The sequence below is a fragment of the Chiloscyllium plagiosum genome, unplaced genomic scaffold (genome assembly GCF_037043375.1).
Source record: "Chiloscyllium plagiosum isolate Xiang-an unplaced genomic scaffold, Cpla_swu_hap1 HiC_scaffold_43, whole genome shotgun sequence".
Lineage (NCBI taxonomy): Eukaryota > Metazoa > Chordata > Chondrichthyes > Orectolobiformes > Hemiscylliidae > Chiloscyllium > Chiloscyllium plagiosum.
In genome coordinates, this window is record NW_028270181.1 from 33,231,334 (window position 1) to 33,245,925 (window position 14,592).

The 14,592-nt window shown below is 43.0% G+C and overlaps 1 protein-coding gene across 2 annotated transcripts in view; it reads right to left on the reverse strand.

The window, feature by feature from the left end:
* Positions 1-14,592, reverse strand: part of LOC122541738 (primary cilium assembly protein FAM149B1-like) — a 204,747-nt gene that overhangs the window by 156,563 nt on the left and 33,592 nt on the right. For both annotated transcript variants that reach the window (XM_043678630.2, XM_043678629.2), the window contains exon 6: positions 5,485-5,658. In XM_043678630.2, the coding sequence (XP_043534565.1) occupies positions 5,485-5,658 (174 nt within the window). The remainder of the gene's footprint in view (positions 1-5,484; positions 5,659-14,592) is intronic.

The following is a 14,592-nucleotide window of genomic DNA, read 5'->3' on the forward strand; positions in this document are numbered from 1 at the left end:
TTTTTTTTCTCAGATCTGCAATTTTATTTACTTACCCTGACTTCTACCATAACACCCAGTGACCATCAGGATCTACAATACAAGTGTGACTAGGTTCTGGAATAATTCAGCAATGTCTACCACTAACATCACCTAATTATATCACAGTCACCTCTTTGTTAACTGAATTGGATCCTACAGAATAGCTTTAGTTTTTGTATAAACTAATAATCCCCTGCACATACCCATGTTTTCAGTGGGAAAAGTTGGAGGCTAAAGAAGAGAATCTGGGTTAGATTTCTGTACATTTTTGTTGATTCATTCATGGGGTTTGGGTATTGCTGATCAGACCAGTGTTTATTGCCAATCGCTAATTGATTTCAGAGGGCAGTTGACACATCGTGAAATGAGGGGAAATGAGGAATCTGGTGAAAACCATGTTGATCCTTTTTGGTGGACGGTCCCAAATTCTGGATTATTAGACCAGTTACATTATCACTGCACCAGTGCCTCCCCACCTGAGTTAAGTTAGCTCAACCATTCACATCAGTGTCTAGATTAGTGAGATAAGTGGTATAGGGAGCAATGGAGATAGAGGAGTTTGTGAAATCACATAGGATTTTCATTTTGAGTCTTATTTAATGAGGTTGAACAAGCTGGAGCTGTTTTCCCTGAAGCGTCAGAGGCTTAGAGAGGTTTATAAAATCATGTGGGGCATGGATAGGATAAATAGATGAGGTATTTTTCCTGGGGTGGGGGAGTCCAGAACTAGAGGGCATAGATTTAGGGTGAGAGGGGAAAGATACAAAAGAGACCTAAGGGGCAACTTTGTCACACAGATGGTAGAATGGGCTGCCAGAGGAAGTGGTGGAGGCTAGTACAATTGCAGCATTTGAAAGGCATCTGGATAGGTATATGAATGGGAAGAGTTTGGAGGGATAGGGACCGGTTGCTGGCAGGTGGAAATAGATTGGGGTTGGATATCTGGTTTGCATGGGCCAGTTAGACCGAGGAGTCTGTTTCCATTCTGTACATCTCTATGACTTAACTGGAATCTATTTGACTACTCCATAGTTAGGGGGACAGACAGAAGGTTCTGTGGGAATAAGAGAGCCTCAAGGTTGGTGTGTTGCATTCCAGATGCCACGGTACGTGATATCTCAGATTGCATTTTTGGGAGCCTTGTGGGGGAGGGGGAGCAGTTTCAAGTTGTGGTCCACACAGGCACCAATGACGTAGGTAGGAAGAGAGATGGAGATTTAAGGTAGAAATTCAGGGAGCTAGGGCAGAAGCTTAGAGCTAGAACAAACAGAGTTGTTATCTCTGGTTTGTTGCCCATGCCACATGCTAGCGAGGTGAAGAATAGGGAGAGAGAGGAGTTGAACACATGGCTACAGGGATGGTGCAGGATGGAAGGTTTCGGATATCTGGATAATTAGGGCTCATTCTGGGGTAGGTGAGACCTCTACAAACAGGATGGTCGACAACTGAACTGAGGGGTACCAATATTCTGGGGGTGGGGGAGATTTGCTAATGCTCTTCAGGTGGGCTTAACCAGGGGGATGGCAACCTAAATTGTCATTAGAGTGTAGACAAGGTTGAGAACAGGGAGGTCCGAAATAAGGTTTCAGGGTCGCAAGAGGGCACTGGCAAGCAAGAGGTTGATTTGAAATCTGTCTACTTCAACATCAGGAGCATCTGGAATAAGGTGGGTGAACTTGCAGCATGGGTCAGTATCTGGGATTTCTAAGTTATGGTCATTTCAGATACGTGCTTAGAGCGGGAACAGGAATGGTTGTTGCAGGTTCCAGGATTTAGATGTTTCAGTAAGAACAGAGATGATGATAAGAGAGGTGTGCGTGTGGCATTGTTAGTCAAGGATGGTATTATGGTGGCAGAAAGGATGTTTCAGGACTTGTCAACTGAGGCAGCATAGGCTGAGGTTAGAAACAGGTAAGGAGAGGTCACCCTGTTGAGAGTTTTCTATAAGCCTCTGAATAGTTCCAGAGATTTAGAGGAAAGGATAGAAAAGATGATTCTTGATAGGAGCGAGAGTGACAGGGTAGTTGCTATGGGGGACTTCAACTTCCCAAATATTGACTGGGAAAACCATTGTTCAAGTACTTTAGTCAGTGTTTGTCCATTCTGTGCAGGAGGGTTTTCTGACACAATATGTAGACAAGCCAACAAGGGGCGAGGCCGCATGAGATTTGGTACTGGGTAATGAATACGGCCAGGTGTTAGACTTGGAGCTAGGAGACCACTTTGGTGATAATGACCACAATTCAGTTATGTTTACTTTCGTGAAGGAAAGTGATAGGTATATACCTTAGGGCAAGAATTATTGCTGGGGGAAAGGCAATTATGATGCGATTAGACAAGAATAAGGTTCGGGAAGGAAACTGCAGGGGAACGGCACAATAGAAATGTGGAGCGTATTCAAGGAACAGCCACTGTGTGTCCTTAATAAGTATGTACCTGTCAGAGAGGGAGGAAGTTGTCGAGAGCAGGAGCCATGGTTTACCAAGGAAGTTGAATCTTTTGTCAAGATAAAGAAGAAGGCTTATGTTCGGATGAGATGTGAAGGCTCAGTTATGGCGATTGTGAGTTATAAAGTAGCCAGGAAAGACTTAAAGAGAGCGGGAGGACATGGGAGGAGGGGACATGAGAAGTTCTTGGCGGATAGGATCAGGGAAAACCCTAAAACTTTCTATCTATATATAAGAATGACGAGAGTAAGATTAGGTCCAATCAAGGACAGTAGGGGGAAGCTGCATGTGGAGAGGATTCGATTAGATTAAATTACCTACAGTGTGGAAACAGGCCATTTGGCCCAACAAGTCCACACAACCATCCAAAGAGTAACCCACCCAGACCCATTCCCCGACATTTACCTGACTATTGCACCTAACACTATGGGCAATTTAGCATGGCCAATTCCACCTACCTACATATCTATTGGATTATGGGAGGAAACCAGAGCAACTGGAGGAAATCCTTGCAGATATGGGGAGAATGTGCAAACTCCACACAGATAGTCACCCGAGGCTGAAATCGAACCTGGGTCCCTGGCGCTGTGAGGCAGCAGTGCTAACCACTGAGTCACTATACTGCCCCTTAAACGCTTCCCAGTAAGATACTTGAAAATAGCAATTCCCTGACCAGGAATCGAACACGGGCCACGGCAGTGAAAACGCCAAATCCTAACCATTTGACCACCTGGAGATAGTGGAATACCGAGAAACAGATTACTAGACTAGATGGAATTGAGATTCACAAGGAGGAGGGGTTAGAAGTTCTGGCAAGTGTAAAAATAGATAAGTCCCCTGGGCTGGATGGGATTTAACTGAGAATTCTCTGGGAAGCTAGGGAGGAGATTGCCAAGCCTTTGGCTTTGATCTTTATGTCGTCATTGTCTACAGAAATAGTGCCAGAAGACTGGAGGATAACAAATGTTGTTTTCTTGTTCAAGGAGAGTACAGACAACCCTGGCAATTATAGACCAGTGAGATTTACTTTGGTTGTGGGTAAAGTGTTGGAAAAGTTATAAGGGATAGGATTTATAACAATCTAGAAAGGAATAAGTTGTTTAGGAATAGTCAACACGGTTTTCTGAAGGGTAGTTCGTGTCTCACAAACCTTATTGAGTTCTTTGAAAGGGTGACCAAACAGTTGGATGAGGGTAAAGCAGTTGATGTGGTGTATATGGATTTCAGTAAGGCGTTTGATTAAGTTCCCCATGGTAGGCTACTGCACAAAGTACGGAGGTATGGGATTGGATCAGAAATTGGCTAGCTGAAAGTGGTGGTTGATGGGAGATATTCATTCTGGAGTTCAGTTACTAATGGTGTACCACAAGGATCTGTCTTGGGGCCACTGCTGTTTGTCATTTTTATAAACGACCTGGATGAGGGCGTAGAAGGATGGGTTAGTAAATTTGCGGACGACACTAAGGTCAGTACAGCTTGGATAGTGTCAAAGGATGTTGTAGGTTACAGAGGGACGCAGATATGCTGCAGATCTGGGCTGAGAGCTGGCAAATGGAGTTTAATGCAGAAAAGTGTGAGGTGATTCACTTTGGAAGGAGCAACAGGAATACAGAGTACTGGGCTAATGGTAAGATTCTTGGCATTGTAGATGAGCAGACAGATATTGGTGTCCATGTACATAGATCCCCCAAAGTTGCCATCCAGGTTGATAGGCCTGTTAAGAAGGTGTGTTAGCGTTTGTTAATAGAGGGATTGAGTTTCGGAACCATGAGGTCATGCTGCAGCTGTACAAAAGTCTTGTACAGCTGTACTTGGATTATTGCGTGCAGTTCTGGTCACCGCATTATCGGAAGGATGTGGAAGCTTTGGAAAGGATTCAGAGGAAATTTACTGAGATGTTGCCTGGTATGGAGGGACTATCTAATGAGGAAAGGTTGAGGGACTTGAGGGTGTTTTTGTTAGAGTGATGATGGTTGAGAGGTGGCTTAAGTGAGACATATAAGATAATCATAGGGTTAGATCGGTGGACAGTGACACCCTTTTTCCTAGGATGGTGATGGCTAGCATGAGGGGACATAGCTTCAAATTGTGAGGTGATAGATATCGGACAAGATGTCAGAAGTAGTTTCTTTACTCAATGGGTAGTAGGGGCATGGAATGCACTAACTGCAACAGTTGTAGACTCACCAACTTTACAGACATTTAAATGGCCATTGGATAGGCATATGGACAAGAATGGTATAGTGTAGTTGAGATAGGCTTCAGATTAGTTTCACAGGGCGGTGCAACATCGAGGGCCAAAGGGCCTGTACTGCACCATAATGTTCTATGTATATGAACAGAGAATGTATATGAACAGAATTTGGATGAGTTCAAGTGTTTGATACAAGAAACCTAATTTAAAGATGTACACTTTTAAACATAAAATTTAATGTATTTAGCTTACTATATTGAGTTCTGAAGAAGGGTTACTCAACCCAAAATGTTCACTCTGATTTCTCTCCACATATGCTACCAGACCTGCTGAGCTTTTCCAGTATTTTCTACTTTTGTCTCTGATTGACAGCATCCACAGTTCTTTCGATTTTTATTTGGTTTAGTATATCTACGTGCCAAAAAGTAGCCATCTTGCCTAAATTTCAGTTTCCATCTCTTTTTCTGTCATCTTGTAGATTACAGCTTTTCATCAGCAGATACAAGTACATTTTATATGCAGCAAGAACTTCTGCTGCAACCACCCTTTAAGGTAGTGAGTTCTAGACTCTTGGCACCTTATGACTGAAAAGACTGCTCAACTCCTCTGTAATGGTATGTTCCACTACATTAAGTTTGCTCATAATTACAAGTTGGAGCTGTTGTTGAAGAGGTGGAAGAGTGAGCCCCAACTTTCATCAGAAGTGCTGCTGGTAACCAGGAGTCTGGATTAAGCTTTAGCTGAAAACACTGAACAGCAAATGTTTTGTTAGTGATGATCCTAGAAGTCATTAAACAAGAATAGTGTTTTCATGATACTAACAGCTCTCGGCGGTCAACTACGAGGTATTCCTCAACAATGCCTTCAGCAATAATCACACCATTCTCAGCCTCTTCATGTTCTTCCCCAGGAAATGTGGCAATCTTCTGCATAAAGTCACCATCTTTGCATTGAGAAAGATCCGAGATGGTCACTTTTTTACCAAGAACACAAAGTCTGAAAGAAAAGATAAATCTAGGCTGTTAAAAAGTAGAAACAGTTAAAAACATGGGGAAATGTGTGATAGATAAAATATTGCTTGCTTTCCTCTCCAACAATCAGCTAAGCCAACTAATTAGCTTATTGGGAAGCTTCTAGGGCAGAATTTTTAGGTCATAGAATTTTTACAACAAGGAGAAGGGCCCATTGGCCATTATGTCCATGCTAGTTTAGATTCCATACAGTGTGGAAACAGGACCTTCGGCCTAACAAGTCCACACCAACCCTCCAAAGTGTAACCCACCCAGACCCATTTCCCCCTGACTAACGCACCAAGCACTATGGGTAATTTAGCATGGCCAATTCACCTGGCCTGCACATCTTTGGACTGTGGGAGGAAACCAGAGCACCTGGTGGAAATCCATACAGACACGGGGAGAATGTGCAAACTCCACACAGACAGTCACCTGAGGCTGGAATCGAACCTGGGACCTCGGTGCTGTGAGGCAACAGTGCTAACCACTGAACCACCATGCCGCCCATATCAAACATCTATCTATTGCAATCTATTTTTCAGCATTTGGTTCATAGCCTTGTATGTTACGGCGTTTCAAGTGCCCATCTAAATATTACTTCTTCTATGTTCTATGTTCTTCTATGTTCTATGTACTTAAATGTTGCAATGGCTCCCACCTCTATCAGCTTTATTAGGCAGTGAGTTCCTCTGGGTGAAAAAAAACGTTCAATTCCCTTCGTCTAAAATTGTGTCTGTCTAGTTATTGACCCTCTACTAAAGGGAAAGTTTCTCCCTGCCCACCTTATGTGAAAATAAAGCTAATTCAATTCAATATCTGTGCCCCTCATAATATTGCACACCTCAATCAGATCCCTGCCTAGCTTCTTTCTTATGCGGAAAGTCAGGAGGCATGGGATAGTGGGAAATTTGGCCAATTGGATAGAAAACTGGCTAACCGGTCGAAGGCAGAGAGTGGTGGTAGATGGTAAATATTCAGCCTGGAGCCCAGTTACAAGTGGAGTTCCGCAGGGATCAGTTCTGGGTCCTCTGCTGTTTGTAATTTTTATTAATGACTTAGATGAGGGAGTCGAAGGGTGGGTCAGTAAATTTGCAGATGATACGAAGATAGGTGGAGTTGTGGACAGTGAGGAGGGCTGTTGTCGGCTGCAGAGGGACTTAGATATGATGCAGAGCTGGGCTGAGGAGTGGCAGATGGAGTTCAACCCTGCCAAGTGTGAGGTTGTCCATTTTGGAAGAACAAATAAGAATGCGGAATACAGGGTTAATAGTAGGGTTCTTAGTCAGGTGGAGGAACAGAGGGATCTTGGGGTCTATGTACATAGATCTTTGAAGGTTGCCACTCAGGTGGATAGAGTTTGTAAGAAGGCCTATGGAGTATTATCGTTCATTAGCAGAGGGATTGAATTCAAGAGTCGTGAAGTGATGTTGCAGCTGTATAGGACTTTGGTTAGGCCACAGTTGGAGTACTGTGTGCAGTTCTGGTCGCCTCACTTTAGGAAAGATGTGGAAGCTTTGGAGAGGGTGCAGAGAAGATTTACCAGGATGTTGCCTGGAATGGAGAGGAAGTCGTACGAGGATAGGTTGAGAGTTCTCGGCCTTTTCTCGTTGGAACGGCGAAGGATGAGGGGTGACTTGATAGAGGTTTATAAGATGATCAGAGGAATAGATATAGTAGACAGACAGAAACTTTTTCCCCGGGTACAACAGAGTGTTACAAGGGGACATAAATTTAAGGTGAAGGGTGGAAGGTATAGGGGAGATGTCAGGGATGGGTTCTTTACCCAGAGAGTGGTGGGGGCATGGAATGCGCTGCCCGTGGGAGTGGTAGAGTCGGAATCATTGGCGACCTTTAAGCGGCATTTGGATAGGTACATGGATGGGTACTTAATCTAGGTTAGAAGTTCGGCACAACATCGTGGGCCGAAGGGCCTGTTCTGTGCTGTATTGTTCTATGTTCTATGTTCTATGTTCTCTTCTAAGGAAAACTACCATAATCTATCTCATGGCATGGTGGCTCAGTGGTAGCACTGCTGCCTCAAAGCGCCAGGAACCTGGTTTTGATTCCACCCTTGGGTGACTGGAGTTTACACATCCTCCCTGTGTCTGCATGGGTTTCATCTAGCTACTCCAGTTTCCTCCCACAGTCCAAAGATGTGCAGGTAAGGTGGATTGTCCATATTAAATTGTCCATAGTGTCCAGGGATGTGCAGGTCAGATGGGTTAGCCATGGGAAATGTGGAGTTACATGGTCAGGATTGGATGTGGGATGCTCTTCAGAGGGTTGTTGTGGATTCAATGGGCCGAATGGCCTCTTTCCACATTGTAGGGATCCCATTTTGTTCTATTCCAGTCTCTCTTCATAGCTGAATCGCTCCAGGCCAGGGAACATGCTTATGAATCTCCTTTGCACCCTCTATGTTATAATCACAACTTTCCTACAGTGTGGCAATCCAGCTGTAGTCTCATCAATGTTATATAGTGGTTAGCACTGCTGCCTCACAGCACCAGAGACCCAGGTTCAATTCTGGCCTTGGGTGACTGTCTGTGTGGAGTTTGCACATTCTCCCTGTGTCTGCATGGGTATCCTCGGGGTGTTCCGGTTTCCTCCCATAGTTCAAAGTTGCGCAGGTTAGCTGAATTGGTCATGCTAAATTGCCAATCATGTTCAGAGATGTGTAGTTAGGTGCATTAGCCATGAGAAATGTACAGCAATAGGGTAGAGGAATGGGGCTAGGTGGGATATTCTTTGAAGGGTTAGTGTTGACTTGTTGGGCCAAATGGCCTGTTTCCACACTGTAGGGAATCCATGATTTCTATGATTACCTCCTTGCTATTATTTACAATGCCTTGACTAATAAAGGCAAGCATACCATATGCCTTCTTAATCACTTTGTTGACCTGTCCTATTGCCTTCAAGGATGTATGGGCATCAAGGTCCCTGTGAACTTCTCGAGTTCTGAAGGTCTGGTTATTCCATGCACACTCCCTTGCCCTGTTCAGGATTTGATTTGATTTCATACTGTTCAGTCATTGATATCATCCTGTCAGTCTATCATCCTCCTCCTTTCCTCCTTCCTCCTCAGTACTAACATAGTGATCATTAATGTACGTTACAAACAAGAAGCGACCCAGCAACAAAGCCTGTGGTACACCACCAGACACAGCTGTCAGTTACAAAAACACCCTTCAGCCATCACCCATTGTATCCTGGCACTAAGACAAACTGCTCTGGATCCTATGAATTCCTAAGCTTCTTCAATAGTCTGCCATATCAGACCAAGTCAAAGCCTTCTGAGGTCCAATAGACCACATCAACCTCATTATCCTTATCATCATAGAGTCATAGAGATGTACAGCACGGAAACAGAACCTTTGGTCCAACTCGTCCATGCCGACCAGATATCCTAACCTAATTTAGTCCGATTTGCCGGAGACCAAAATTGCACACAATGTTCCAAAAGTGGCCTAACCAAAGTCCTGTATAACTACAACATGTCCTCCCAACTCCTATACTCAATGCTCTGTCCAATAAAGGAAAGCATACCAAACACCTTCTTCACTATCCTATCTACCTGCGACTGCACTTTCAAGGAACTATGAACATGCACTCCAAGGTCTCTTTGTTTAGCAACACTTCCCAATCATTAAGTGTATAAATCCTGCTCTGATTTGCCTTTCCAAAATGCCGTACCTTACACTTATCTAAATTTAACTTCATCTGCCACTCCTCAGCGCATTGATCCATCTGATCAAGATCCCATTGTATTCTGAGGCAAACTTCTTACCTCTTCAAGAAATTAAATCAGATTTATTAGACATGATCTTCCCCTGACAAAGCCATGCTGACTATCCTTGGTTAATCTCAGTATCTCCCTGTGGAGATTAACTTTGTCCCTCAGTACTTTTTCCAATAATTTCTCTTCCACAGATATGAGATTCACCGGCCTGTATTTTCCTGTGTGTATATTTCTACAACTTTTCTTGAATACTGGTACAATTAGCTGGCTGCGAACAGGATGATCTTTCAGTTGTTGTCATTGGCCTGAACTACCCAATCTTGGGGAAGCAGATAAATGAACCAAAATTCCTGCTTGTCATAAGCTCCTTTGGACATGTACCTGCTATTGGCAAAAGTAGGATAGAACTTGGTTATAAGAGCACAAGGATGATCTTGCACTAGTTACATGAATGTATTTGAGAAAGGTTAAATTTTGATCATGTCATTGATTGTATTTATTAGGGTGTACATGAGAGCCTTTTGATTTGTACAGGGTACTCTGCCATCACTAAGGTGACATCACTAAGGTTACTCTAATTCAAATCAAGAGGTCAGTTAGCTTGGTTGGCTGGATGGCTGGTAACACAGTAATGCCAACAGTTTAGTTTCAATTTCCCCACCAGCTGAAGTTATTATGAGAAGTTTTCCTTCTCAACCTGCTCGCATGTCTGAGATGTGGTTATCCTCAGGTTAAACCACAACCAATCATTCTCGGATGACAGAGCAGGACTACGGTCCTCTGGGACTTTGGCATCTTTACTTTAATTCAATAGTCTGTTGTTTTCCCCTTTTGTTGAAGCACTTATCCAGTTTCATCTTAAACCATCTTAGGGTTTTAACCCCTCCTGAGGGTAAACAATGATCAATTGATAATCATCAGTCTTTTACATACTTCGACCATTAATCTCATCTTTCAATATTTGTTCTCTGCTAGATCCCCCTTTACGTTCTCTGTCCAGAAGAAAATACCCTACTTTTACAAGAAAAATAAGAAGTTATGCACTTTTGCAAAGAATAGAGGAGCTGGAGATTATTTGAATGGGGAAGGTTGCAGGTAAGGACAGCACAGTAGGATTTGAAAGTCCTTGTGCATAAATCACAAAAAGCTGGTAGACAAGTTCTTGCAATGGCAAATGGGATGTCGGCCTTTACTTCAGAAGGAATGGAGCATAAAAATAGTGAAGTTTTTCGAGAGGTCATCCAGCATTCCCTACACCGATGAGCTTTTCCTTTCACCTTAACAGGAATATACTGTGTCTGCACTCTTGTGAAGGGTTTCCATTTTCTGGCCATCCCTTTGCATGTGTACATCTGCCCTCAATCAGCTTTTGAAATTTCTTGCCTAATATTGTCAAAATTAGCCTTCCTCTAATTTAGAACTTTAACTTTTACATCCGGTCTATCCTTTTCCATCACTACTTTGAAAATGATAGAATTATGGTCACTGGCCCCAAAATGTTCCTTCACTGACAACTCAGTCGCCTTCCCTGCCTTATTACCCAAGAGTAGGTCAAGTTTTGTACCTTCTCTCCTAGGAACATTCACATACTGAATCAGAAAATGTTCTTGTAGACACTTAACAAATTGCTCTCTGTCTAAACCCTTAACCCTGGCAGTCCCAGTCTATGTTTGGAAAGTTAAAATCCCTTACCATAACTACCCTATTATTCTTACAGATAACTGAAATCTCCTTACAAATCTGTTTCTCAATTTTCTGCTGACTATTAGGGCATCTATAAAACAATCCGAATACGGTAATTTCTTATTTCTCAGTTCCACCCAAATAGTTTCCCTGGATGTATTCCCAGGAATACCCTCCCTAAGTACAGTAGTAGTGTTGTCTCTTATCAAAAACGCCTCGTCTCTTGCCTCCCTTTCTATCCTTCTTGTACCATTTGTACCCTGGAACATTAAGCTGCTAGTCCTGTCCATCGCTGACCCACGTTTCTGAAATTGATATATTATTGAGTCCCATGTTGCTAACCATGCCCTGAGTTCATCTGCATTCCCTGTTAGGGCTCTTGCATTGAAGTAAATGCTGTTAAATTCATCAGTCCTACCTTGTTCTCTGATTTGGTCCTGCCTGCCCTGACTGTTTAACTTGCTCTCTTTCCCAACTGTACCAGTCTCAGATTGATCTCTTTCCTCACTATTTTCCTGGGTCCCACGTTACTAGTTTAAATCCTCCTGGGCAGCTCTAACAAATCTTCCTGCCATAACATAAGTCCCCTTTCAATTCAGGTGCAATCCGTCCTTCTTGTACCGGTCACGTCTACCCCGGAAGAGATTCCAATGATCCAAAAATGTGAACCCTTCTCGCCTGCACCAGCTCCCTACCCTCACTAGCTTGTAGCACCAGGAGTAATCCAGATGTTACTACCCTTGAGGACTTCATTTTTAAATACCTGCCTAATTTTCTATATTCGCCCTTCAGAATCACATCCTTTTCCCTTCCTATGTCGTTGGTTCCGATATCGTCCCTCTCCCCTTCAAGAACATTCTACACCTTCTCTGAGATATCCTTGATCCTGGCATCGGGGCAACACACCATTCTGATTTTTTACTGCTAGCTGCAGAAACATCTGTCTGTGCCTCTGACTAGACAGTCCCTATCACATTCCCTATTACATTAGAACTTAGAGAAATGACGGTTTCGGTTAAGATAAAGAAGGAAACGCATGTCAGAGAGATCGAGTGAATCCTTAAGAGTATAAAGGCAGTAGGAGTATACTTAAGAGGGAAATCAGGAGGACAAAAAGGGGACATGAGATAGCTTTGGTAAATAGAGTTAAGGAGAAAGCAAAGGATTTTTATAAATAAATTAAAGAAAAAAGGGTAACTAGGGAGAGAATAGGGCCCCTCAAAGATCAAAAAGGCAGCCTATGTGTGGAGTCGCAGGAGATGGGCGAGATACTAAATGAGCATTTTGCATCAGTGTTTACTGTGAGGAAGGATACAGAAGATATAGAATGAGAGGAAATAGATGGTGACATCTTGAAAAATGTCCATATTACAGAAGAGGAGATGCTGGATGTATTGAAATGCATAGAACTGGATAAATCCAAAGGACCTGTTCAGGTGTACCCTGTGGGAAACTAGGGAAGTGATTGCTGGGCCCCTTGCTGAGATATTTATATCATCAATCGTTACAGGTCAGACTGGAGGTTGGCTAATGTTGTGCCATTATTTAAGAAAGGTGGTAAGGACTAGCCAGGAAACTATAAACCAGTGACCTGACATCAGTGGTGGGCAAGTTGTTGGAAGGAATCCTGAGGGACAAGATTTACATGTATTTGGAAAGGCAAGGACTGATTACGGATAGTCAGCATGGCTTTGTGTGTGGGAAATCATGTCTCATAAACTTGGTTTGGTTTTTGAAGAAGTAACAAAGAGGATTGATAAGGGCAGAGCTACGGACGTGATCTATGAGGACTTCAGTCAGGCAGTCGACAAGGTTCCTCATGGGAGACTGATTAGCAAGGGTGGATCTCATGGAATACAGGGAGAACTAGCCACTTGGACACAAAACCGGTTCAAAGGTGGTGGTGGAGGGTTGCTTTTCAGACTGGAGGCCTGTGAATGAGTGATGTGTCATGAGGATTGGTGTTGGGTCCACTACGTTCATAATTTATATAAATGATTTGGATGCGAACGTGGGAGGTATAGTTAATAAGTTTGCAGATGACATCAAAATTGGAGGCGTAGTGGACAGCAAAGAAAGTACCTCGAAGTACAATGGGATCTAGATCAGATGGGCCAATGGGTTGAGAAGTGACAGATGGAATTTAGTTTAGATAAATGTGAAGTGCTGCATTTTGGAAAAGCAGAGCAGGACTTCTACACTTACTGGTTAGGTCCTGAGAAGTGTTGCTGAACAAAGAGACCTTGGAGTGTAGGTTTATATTTCCTTGAAAGTAGAGTCGCAGATAGATACGATCATGAAAAAGGCGTTTGGTATGCTTTCCTTTACTGATCACAGTATTGAGTATATGAATTGGGACGTCATGTTGTGGCTGTACAGGGTATTGGTTAGGTCACTTTTGGAATATTGCGTGCAATTCTGGTCTCCTTCCTATCAGAAGGATGCTGTGAAACTTGAAAGGGTTCAGAAAAGATTTACAAGGATGTTGCCAGGATTGGAAGATTTGAAATATAGGGGAGGCTAAATAGGTTGGGGCTGTTTTAGCTGGAGCGTTGGAGGCTGAGGGGTGACCTTGCAGAGGTTTATAAAATCATGAGGGACATGGATAGGGTGAATAGACAAGGTCTTTTCCCTGGGGTGGGGGAATCCAGAACTAAAGGGTGAGACAGGAAAGACATAAAAGGGACCCAAGGGGAAGCTTTTTCATGCAGAGGGTGGGACATGTATGGAATGAGCTGCCATAGGAAGTGGTGGTGGCTGGTATTATTACAGCATTTTAAAGGTGTATGGGTGGGTATATGAATAGGAAGGGTTTAGAGGCAAATGGGACCATGATAGGTTAAGATATCTGGTTGGCATGGAGGAGTTGGGCCGCAAGGTCTGTTTCCGTGCTGTACATCTCTACAACTCTGTAAGTACATAGCCACTCGCTAGACACCTAAAATACTGATCCCCTCATCATTGAAAGATATGCTAACATTGAAGACAGTCAAGAAACATTCACCAGGTTGAGACTGGGTAGGAATTTCTTTTATAAGAGAGATTGAGTAGTTTGGTCCTGTATTCACTGGAGTTTAGAAGAATATGGCAACCTTGTTGAAATGTGTAAGATTCTTAGCGGACCTGATAGGGTGTATGCAGAAAGGTTTTCCCTTTGGGAGAACAGTCTAAGGCCAAAAAGCATAATGTCAATACAAGGGGTCACCTAATTAGGTCAGGAATTTCTTCACTCAGTTGGTAATCAATCTATGGAATTCTTTACCAAGAGGGTTGTTAAGGATATTCAAAGATAAGATAGAAGAATTTTGAAAATCACCAAGAGAAACTATGGTTATAGGGAAAAGGCAGGAATGTCAAGTTGATTATTATCAGATCAGCCATGATCTCATTATCCAGCAGAGTAGATCTAAGGGCCAAATGGCCTACTCTTGTTCTTTCTTCTTCTGGTCTCAGAATAAATCCAATTAATTAGTGTATGCCATTACATTGAAATTT